At 43.7% G+C, this 9859-nt stretch overlaps 1 protein-coding gene across 4 annotated transcripts in view; it reads left to right on the plus strand.

The window, feature by feature from the left end:
• Positions 1–9414, plus strand: part of hdac4 (histone deacetylase 4) — a 199669-nt gene extending 190255 nt beyond the window's left edge. For all 4 annotated transcript variants that reach the window (XM_066686463.1, XM_066686464.1, XM_066686466.1 and 1 more), the window contains 3 exons: positions 8628–8712; positions 8878–9019; positions 9369–9414. In XM_066686463.1, the coding sequence (XP_066542560.1) occupies positions 8628–8712; positions 8878–9019; positions 9369–9408 (267 nt within the window). In that variant the 3' untranslated portion in view covers positions 9409–9414. The remainder of the gene's footprint in view (positions 1–8627; positions 8713–8877; positions 9020–9368) is intronic.
• Positions 9415–9859: the final 445 nt, after the last annotated feature.

Genomic DNA, 9859 nt, shown 5'->3' on the forward strand with positions numbered 1-9859 from the left:
AGGAAATTGGGAATCATTTGAAGTCAAAAGGAAGCCATTGTCATAAAGCAGTCCCAGAGTCGGATTTCTCAGCTGAACCTCCACAGGATCAAATGTGTCTCTCTCACGCACACCCGGATGCCCTCGACTTTAAAATAACATCACAGTGCCCTGAAATGCAGAGCCCCACACACTCTGCACCAAAAACGCAAATAGTTTGAGAGCTCGGCTCATTAGCGCAGTCCGACTGTTTCACGGCCATTCAAAATAACCACGCACATCCCGTGCCAAATTCAGACACACACGATCGATAAAGTAACACTGGTGTTTTTTATGGCACGAGTTCAAGGTAATCCTGGCAGGGGCCCTTTCAGAGTCTGAACAAGTGCCTATCGGCCATACGTTCATTAAATGACTTGAGCAACTAGTCACCCAGGCCTTGAAAACAAAAAGCCCCAGGTTGATAACAGATCAAATAAAAGGAGGGTAAGGCCTGTAATCAGAATTTGCAGGAAGCAAGTGTTTTATCATGATCTTTACTAAAGCTACAGTGTCATAGATTTGGAATGTAGACCAGTGATTCGTGATGAGGCAGATAGAACAAGAGGAGTGTGTGTGTGTACGCACGCGCTGGAGTGTGTTGAATACTCTCATGGGAGCACAGCTGCATCAGCGAGCCTGAGCTCAAAACGGACTTGTTTTCTTCAAACAATCTGTAGCCCATGCATTTAGATCACTTTATTAGCGTTGGCCTTAACACCGTTCCACAGACTAGGACCAGGACAGACTAGGACTCTGCTGCTCAAATCCTCATTCTGAATACTGTTCATAAAGACCATAATGTTTACATTTATTAAATTTTTTGTTGGTTTTTAAACCTTTTATACCGTCATTCCAAAGATGCTAAGGGAACATGCTGGTGGAAGTGTTACTTGAATAGCAGCAAAGCAGCAATAATACAGAAGTTCAAGGTGTTATCATAGTAATCCATGGTGTGTAAATTTAATTTCATATTACTGTTCAGGAGTTGTTTGGTGTGTTCTCCTTGTGTCTGCGTGGGTTTCCTCCGGGTGACTGTCTGTGAGGAGTGTGGTGTGTTCTCTCTGTGTCTGTTTCCTCTGGGTGACTGTCTGTGAGGAGTGTGGTGTGTTCTCCCTGTGTCTGCGTGGGTTTCCTCCGGGTGACTGTCTGTGAGGAGTGTGGTGTGTTCTCTCTGTGTCTGCGTGGGTTTCCTCCGGGTGACTGTCTGTGAGGAGTGTGGTGTGTTCTCCCTGTGTCTGTGTGGGTTTCATCTGGGTGTTCCGGTTTCCTACCACGGTCCAAAAACAGACGTTGGTAGGTGGATTGGAGACTCAAAATTGTCCGTGTGTGTGTTGCCCTGTGAAGGACTGGCGCCCCCTCCAGGGTGTATTCCTGCCTTGCGGCCAATGATTCCAGGTAGGCTCTGGACCCACCGCGACCCTGAACTGGATAAGGGTTACAGATAATGAATGAATGAATGTATGATCAGGAGTTAGGCTACTAAACTTATTTACATATTTTATACTAAATAATACAGATCTGTGGCCTTTCCTTTCTGTTTGTGTTTGTATTTTGATACTGCATTGTGTAATTCAACAATTCAGAATCAGAATCACTTCATTCGCCAAGAATTTATTTTGGGGAGTGCACACATGTACGACATGTAACATACTAACAGACTGGACAAGCACACAGACTATTAACATGCATTAAACTAAGGCAAAAAATACAATAAATAAAGAAAGAACAATAATAATAAAGAGCCATCGAAAGGATCTAAGGAGATGTGTGAATATGTACATGTTCAGGAGTCAGAACCACTCTGTATCTGGCAGTTCTCTTTGTTTCAGTGTTGCTCGGTCTTGCTGCAGTCTCTCAAAGGAAAGTGGTGAAATGTTTGTGTTCAGATTGTAACAAGAATTGTCTGGGTTCACTCTCAGAAAAACTGTGGTACTTTTGGTTGTACCCCCAAGGGTCCACATTCCACACTTTTAGTCAGGGACCACGTTCTATATAAATTGTAGATTTTAACATTGTGTTGATTTCATGCGATTCCATTTCATCTCCTGGACTTGTATTGTACTATTTTACTTTACACAGTTCTGTAATGAAAGCATACAAATGATCACCTCTTCTTCTAATGAACCTCTTAAATCCACCGAGGTACCTTTGAATATATTTGTATCTCCCCTTTTTTTCTTTTGGACATAGAATGTGATTTTATTTATTTATTTATTTATTTATTTATTTTAATGCCTAATATGATGTCCATCATGAAGTTACTTTTGATTTTAAAGAATAAGGAAGCTTCTAACTGGGACTGTTGTCAGGGATACACAAGGATATTCTAGAATTAATCTTCTAAAGGGCCAACAAAAGACAAAGCTTCCAATTACTAACCCATTAAATGAATGCTATAATAAAGGAATACTCGAGTATTTAAATGAACCTTTATTAAATTTGCCAGCCCTGCACATTATTAAATGAAGTGTGCAGCTTCGCAAAGCCTTATATTGCCTTATATTCCTCTAGTGCTGGTCCTCACAGAGTTCCCCAAATATGAGAAAGGGAGGGGGTTTCCAGCATGGCTGCCTCCTGCATGACTGCATTCATTATATCGAGCGTTTTACTGCTGACTCCAGTGTGAGAAATATTCCCGGTTTTATTGGAAGGTAAAGACGAGGAGACTTCGCTATAATAAGGATTGTGTTTCCTCTACGAAGTCGTGCGGATCAGGAGAGAAGTCTGAGGATAAGCTCCACCAGCACCACCCCGAGTGCTGCGTGTTTTCCCTCAGCACTCCAATGACTAATTCTAGCTAAATAGCTCATGAATGATGCATCGTGTCTGACGTTAGTCAACTCTGAACCCTTGACTAATTGGTGAATGTGCGCAAACAGATGTTGTTCTCCAAATAGTGTTTGTTTGTAATTATTTGATAAATGGTCTAATAGGCTAATTGTTCCCAGTCACTGATGAGGTTATCCCGGTGTTTACCCAGTGGTTACTGTAAACACGCTTGCTTTCACCTGTGGGCCCCAGGGTCCGAACCAAAGTTCCGCATGGTGGAAATATGCGTTCTTTTCCCAAGGTTGCAAATAATTTCATACAAGGTCACTGTGTGAAATGAGCATAACATACAGTAATCAGCAGACTACCTCTGGCACGTTCATCTCAAACAATAACAGTCCGTACTCTGGATCTAACTGGACAGGTTAAATTTCCTCCAAAGTTTACATCCCCCACTTTTCTAAAAGTCTGTGAAGTGCATTCCGTTGTGCATGGTATCCTCAGTTGGGTCGTCCTTTGCCTCGTGCATTTGAACGTGTGCCAAGGACTGAGACAGACAGGTTTTCTATTTCTTGAGGCAGTTTTCATAAAATAATTTTTCCACTGTTTTTGCCGTTCAAAACCTGCATGAATCCAACACAGAAATCCTTTAAATGAATGTGTTTCTATAATGTTCTACTGCTTTAACAAGTCAGTAGAAATGTGTCAGAATTTTATCTTATTCTTTTCCTTTACTTGAGTGTACCAAAAAAGCACAAGCAGTGCTGGAGAGTGTGGAGAGACTTAAAGAAAAAAGCCTTTGAACAAGAGACTTAAAAATGTGCACATAATGTAAACATAATATAAAATATACATAAACTCTTTAAAGTCATACATCTTCTTAGGAACTGTGCTTTGAAAAAATATTTAGGAAACTAAAATTGGTTCTTCTATGGCATTATGGAAAGAACCCTGTGTGGCGGCTTTATTTTTAAGGGTGTAATTTTAGACGTGGTTCATGCTCAGCTGTTTTTTGACAGTTGAGTAACGTATGTTTGTGTTTGATGTATATTTAACATATTATAAAGTCACCTAGAGAATAAGGACTTCCACAGCTTGCAGTGTCCATTTTTCAAATTAGATTTCTCCCCTAAGGTATCAGCGTTGAGTGTGATATAAGGCACTACCACCTTATTCTGTTACCAAAATCTTTTTTAACCCTTTGGGGTCTAAGGGTCATTTTCTCAATTTTCTGAAATTCGTCTTTAAAGCACTTGGATTGTTATATATCGCCCACATGTTTTATACCACAATGTTCAGAACAATCTCAGCGCTCTGGTTAAGAGAGGCCCATGTGACCTACAGCATTTTATGAAGAGATAATCTGTCCTTAACCCTGAAAAACTCAAATCTGATACTCGTGTGGATGAACTGTTTTGGTGATTGAAGTTTTATCAGAGTCTTAAAAACAAGTGAATCCACCAGGCAGAGGAGGCGTGTCTCAGGCTCATTCATGGCTGGTAACTCGGGGTGTACAGTGTGGCGTACAGTGGTGATAACGTGATTGAAAGAGTGGTTTCTGCACATTCACAGAGTGTGTGAACTGTATTTCCGCACTGTGCTATCGCTAAGATATTAATAAATATTGTGAATGGCGTGTTCTTGGACCACAGAGGGTTAAAAGAGGATTTGTACTTCAAACTACTTGCTTTTTGTATGTCCTTATATCATCGCTGTGGGGGTCATTCTTGTCTTCGTTTGAGTACAGGGGATGCCCAGAGGATTGTGTGAAATTATCCCGAAAAACGAATTCATAGAATTTTTCTGGGAATAAAATCTCTTTGCGTTAGAAGTAAACAGGTCTTTGCTTTCCTTTGTAAAGGTTTTTTTTTTTTGACAGCAACAATATTTGAAATTGTTTTCTATCTCTTGTTCCTCTGCCTCCTTCTCTCTCCGAGATGCTCACGGTGAGAAGTAAAAACTCACATAAACCCTGTGTGTCATGGCGGATACCAGCATCCGCTTTGTGTTTGTCATACCTGTCAAGCGTCTCAGAGCGCGCTGACAAGACCCATTAAAGTTTATACCCTCTCTGCTCGGCCGTCTGTCACACTGACGGACAGGTCACCCCCCTCGGACAGTGCCAGGGCACGGGAGGGTCACACTTGCAGCAGGGTGCAGGGGGATGGGAATGGGAGGGGCACTTGGTGGGGGGGCTGCAGAGGGTGTGAGAGGCAGAGTTGAGGGAAAGGATTTCATACAGAAGTTTAGGAGGTGTCTTGACTGATTGGAGACTGAAAGATAGCCACAAGGAAGCCTCACAGCAGGGTGCTTTGAGTGGATGACCACCTGGACTCCTTAATTGCACACGCTAGAGCGACAACAACGTCAACAGATACAAAAAATCAGGATGTTATTCAAAAGAAAATATCTGTTAAAAGCCGCAGTCGTAGTGTACTTTCAACTACTCTTTTATAAGATGTTATTTTGTCTGTGGTGATCAGACTGTGCCGAAATTACGGCCGAAATGAGCTTTCTCCGACGGGTCGCTGGGCGTACTCTCCGTGATCGGGTGAGGAGCTCAGTGACTAGGGAGGAGCTCGGAGTAGAGTCGCTGCTCCTTCGCGTTGAGAGAAGTCAGTTGAGGTGGTTTGGGCATCTGATCAGGATGCCTCCTGGACGCCTCCCACTGGAGGTATACGAGGCACGTCCAACTGGAAGGAGGCCCTGGGGTAGACCCAGAACACGCTGGAGGGATTATATCTCCCGACTGGCCTTGGAACGCCTTGGGATCCCCCAGGAGGAATTGGTGGATGTTGCGAGGGACAGAGACGTCTGGGCTTCTTTGCTCGCCCTGTTGCCACCGCGACCCTGAAATGGAAAAGTGGAAAAGATGATGATGATGATGATGTTCTAAGGATCAACAGCCCCCCAGGACACACCACGGAAGACTGTGAATTGTGATTGGGTGGCAGATATGTATTTTTACAACAATTTTTTATTATAATTCTTTTTTAAATCATGGATCGCGTTTTAAGTTACAGCCAAATAAGTTAATGATAAATGGACATAACTGAACATTATAAAAAAGAGAGATGCTTTTCTGCGGACCCCCTAGTTTGAGAACCGCTGGAGTAGAAGACGAGTCAATGGGGCAGCCCTGGCCTAATAGTTAGAGGACTGGACTTGGTACCAGAAGGTTGCTGGTTCAATCCCCAGGACCACGGCTGAAGTGCCCTTGAGCAAGGCACTGAACCCTCACTCTGGGTGTGTGTTTACAGCCCCTACTCCACGTGTGTGTGTGTGTGTGTTCACTGCCACAGATTAAATTAACCACAGGTTAAATGTGGAAGACACACAAATATAATTACACATCACATTACATTACAATGCCACGCTGTCAGTGAATCACACTCTTTTCTCACAGCTGTAGTAAATAAACTGGTGGGACCATGCGAGTGTTATCTTGAGCAGTGGGAATGGTACATCCATTAGAACTTCCAGAACCCCTATGTGCTGAGTGCCAGTGGCTCAACAAGAACCTCTATTGTCCAGCACAAGCACACACACTGCCAGCTACAGCCTTCAGGCTCCACTTCAACCTTAACTCTGGTTTTCCTCCTTAAAACTCACAAGGTGCTGAAAGTGCATGGCAGCAAAGTGCAAGGCCAGCAAAATGTCTGCACACTCACACACTCGCACAGTGTTTAAGGCGTGTTATGGTGAGGCATTGTGTTCTGTGTTGCTAGGATAGTGGATCTCGCTTTAACTGTGGGGTTGTAGAAGTCGTCTCACAGGATTTTGAATTAGGAAAAATATGCGGCTTTGCCGAGTACTGTGCGTGTGCGCGTGCGCTTGTGTGCGTGTGAGGGGAGCTGAGGGGTTTGATGGTCTATGAGGCGTGCCACTGCAGGATTAAAGTATCCCTCTTTCCAGATCACCTCTCCAATCCAGCTCTGTCCCTTTGCTTTAATTAAATCAAAGCTTTTAGACGGAAAGGCCTAGTTTCTGTGTGTGTGTGTGTGTGTGTGTGTGTCTTTCATTCTGCAGATGGTTTGTGTAGGGCAGAGAAGGGATACATGCCTTTCTTCTTCCTCTTGTTTTCACATGAAAAGTTTTATTTTTTTTTTCAAAACTTTTTTGTATGGTGTTGAAACAATGCAGCCCACAGCCTAAGGGAAATGGAATCATTCCACATTAGGAATGCATTACTGTGGCCTCGCTGTTTGCTCTGGGCTCTGGCCCTTTTGGCACTTTCAGCCCCGTTGGTCCCCTAACTGTCGCGAGCTTGGGCCTTTGTGCCCTTGGAGTTTGTTGAGACACAAAGCAGTGCGTTATGGGCTGTGTGAGAGCTGGACCAGGCTTGCACTGAGAGAAATGTTCTGAACATCTGTGAGTCCTCACTAGGACATAAACACCTCGCTGTGCTCACAGCCACACAAACAAGATCTGTGCCAGCTAATCACAAATACTGAGACTAACCAACTAAAAGCTGGTTTATACTTCTGCGTCTGATTATCCGCGAACATGTGCGAGTGTCACATAGGTGTCCGCCAACGCGCTTTATTGTAATGTGAATGAGAGAGCTAGGGGGCAGCACAGAACACCAAACCATCCACAAGACCATTAAATAAAGTCTTGCACTCACTTAAAAGCATCAAAGAATACTGGAGAACAATAAACATATTTTATTGTACACTTCTTACAAACTCTAGCTGAAACCCGTCTTGTTTGTGTGTAGTATTGTGTCAGTCCTGTGATCATTTACCAACACAGAAACCAAGAGAAAGCCAGCCAGCATTTACTTGACTCACTGCTCCGTTAGATTGGCGTTAGAGTTTAGGTTTTGGAGGTATGCACGTTTACGAAACTCTGTGTTTAGCTTGCCTTCAACTCCCTTAACGTGGATCTTCACAGAACTGTAAACCAGCCTTTAGCCTAACACCAGTACTCCATCTCACTCTGCCAGACCACTAACAAACATTTTAAATAATTCTTAACTGGCCAAACAGTAGTTCTGCACTTATTCGTAATAGTTGCAACTCCCATTGCCACAAAGAGGTTTAAAGAAACATGGGCGCCAAGGCAAGTGTGGCAAGGACAATTACCTTGTCACATGAGGAAGAAAAGCTTAGAAGCTTATCAAAGTGAGAATGAGGAATGGCCACCAAATGATGGGCCACGTAATTTCCCCCTGTCTAGTGCAATACCAATCTGTCTATATACATTTAATGATGTGTTTCAAAGACTGGAAGAACGTGGACTATGCTCTTTAGAACAAAACGGCTGAACCAATCAGTAGATAAAGTCTAGCGACAAGATTACGTGCCAGTTTTTGCTTTTTAACTTTTGTATGTGTTAAATTGCTCACGAAGCTGATGCTGACAAAGGTTGTATTTTCCCACAAAAGCAGCAGTGATGTGACCTTCTTTCAAAAATACCCCACCTTTCCGTGCTGCCGTCGTCTCAGACGCACTGCATGGTCTTAGTTGGTGTCTGTATGCTAGCGTTTTGTGAAATAGTCCCAGTTTGTTAATTAAAACATGAATGATTCCTAGACAGTCTGTGCGTTTCGATAGTCCACCTTTAAAACTGCAGCTAGCCGTAACATACAACACTGCAATGCTACTGTTGCCGCACAGACACCAGCAAGGGGCGGCCATCAAGGTCTGGATGTTTTTCAGCCTGACTCCCACCAATTATGGAACATGGACTTTGAATGACCTCTGCTGCATTGTAGCGACGTTCAGAGTCTTTATGTTGGTCAGGCTGATGACTCTCTCCTAGAAAATGTTCCCAAAGAGCAGTCACAAAACGACCGTGAGATGTGACTCTTGTTTTCGTGCTCTCGTCCACAGCTGGAGCCACTTTCAGATGAAGTTCTTCAGCAAAGGCCAAATCTCAGTGCTGTGCGATCCATAGAGAAGGTTATTGAAGCCCACGGTAAGGGTGATGATATGATGTCTCTCTTTAATTTTACGAGTTTTCTGTTTTTCTATGGTCTTGCGATATTTTATTGAGTTAACAGGAGAACATCTCTTTGATCATGTAAACATTTGTATGTCTCCAGTACACATAAAAAAGCTTGACCTTTGCCATGTTTTACAGGTAAGTACTGGCGTTGTTTACAGCGCAGTGCCTCGACACTGGGCTACTCCCTGGTTGAAGCTCAGAAATGTGAGACCGAAGAGGCAGAGACTGTGACTGCCATGGCCTCTTTGTCTGTAGCTGCCAAACACATGGGGAAGAGGTAGGTTCCTGAGATGTAGGTGTGTATATCAGTGTGGGTGCTTTGTGTTTAATCTGTGTTCAGAAACCCATTTCTTTGTTGATGTAGGCACGGTTTCCATTAGGGATGGGGTAACCTACCCTTCCTTGTAGTCCAGATGATAAAAAATATAATAGATTTATAGGAATATCTGAAGCAAACTACACACTACCAATGCTGTGTATTCCTAATCCTTTGATCCAGCACATGATGCTGGGAACTGGGACTCCTGCTTTACATAGCTTTTGCAACTTCATAGTGTGGCTATGTGGCTTTACTGTTTCGTTAACCCTTTGCTGGTGTGGAAATAACTCGCCTGTATGACCCACAGGTCCGACGAAGAGCCGATGGAGGAGGAACCGCCATTGTAGGAGCAGTCTGATGATGACATTGGTGACCTCCTTGGCTCACAGCCTCTCACTGGTGTGTGACCTCACTCTGCCCTCTCCATCCGTTTGATTTTTGGCCGCTCCCAGCTTCACGGCCTCGCTCCTCCACCCGCGAGGTTCCGAGCGCGTTTTCAGCACGGGACGCAAAACGGACCGAAGATAACTCAAGATTTTAGTCTTTCTCTGCCTGGGGATGGGGTGCGTCCCGGCCTCCCGCCTGTCTGTGCTTCACAGACACCTGCTTTAAAGCGGGACATGGACTCACACTCCTTTGTGGTGGATGTGAGAGCTGGTGCTTTAAAAAAAAAACAAAAGACACTTGTTTTCATGGCCACTAACGTCCGCATGGTTCCAGCTGTGGGCTTCATCATGGCTGTCTTTTCTTTCCTTTTTTTCTTTCTGCTTTTGTTCCTTGTCTATCCTTTATTTGTTT

This window comes from Hoplias malabaricus, chromosome 12 (genome assembly GCF_029633855.1).
Source record: "Hoplias malabaricus isolate fHopMal1 chromosome 12, fHopMal1.hap1, whole genome shotgun sequence".
NCBI lineage: Eukaryota > Metazoa > Chordata > Actinopteri > Characiformes > Erythrinidae > Hoplias > Hoplias malabaricus.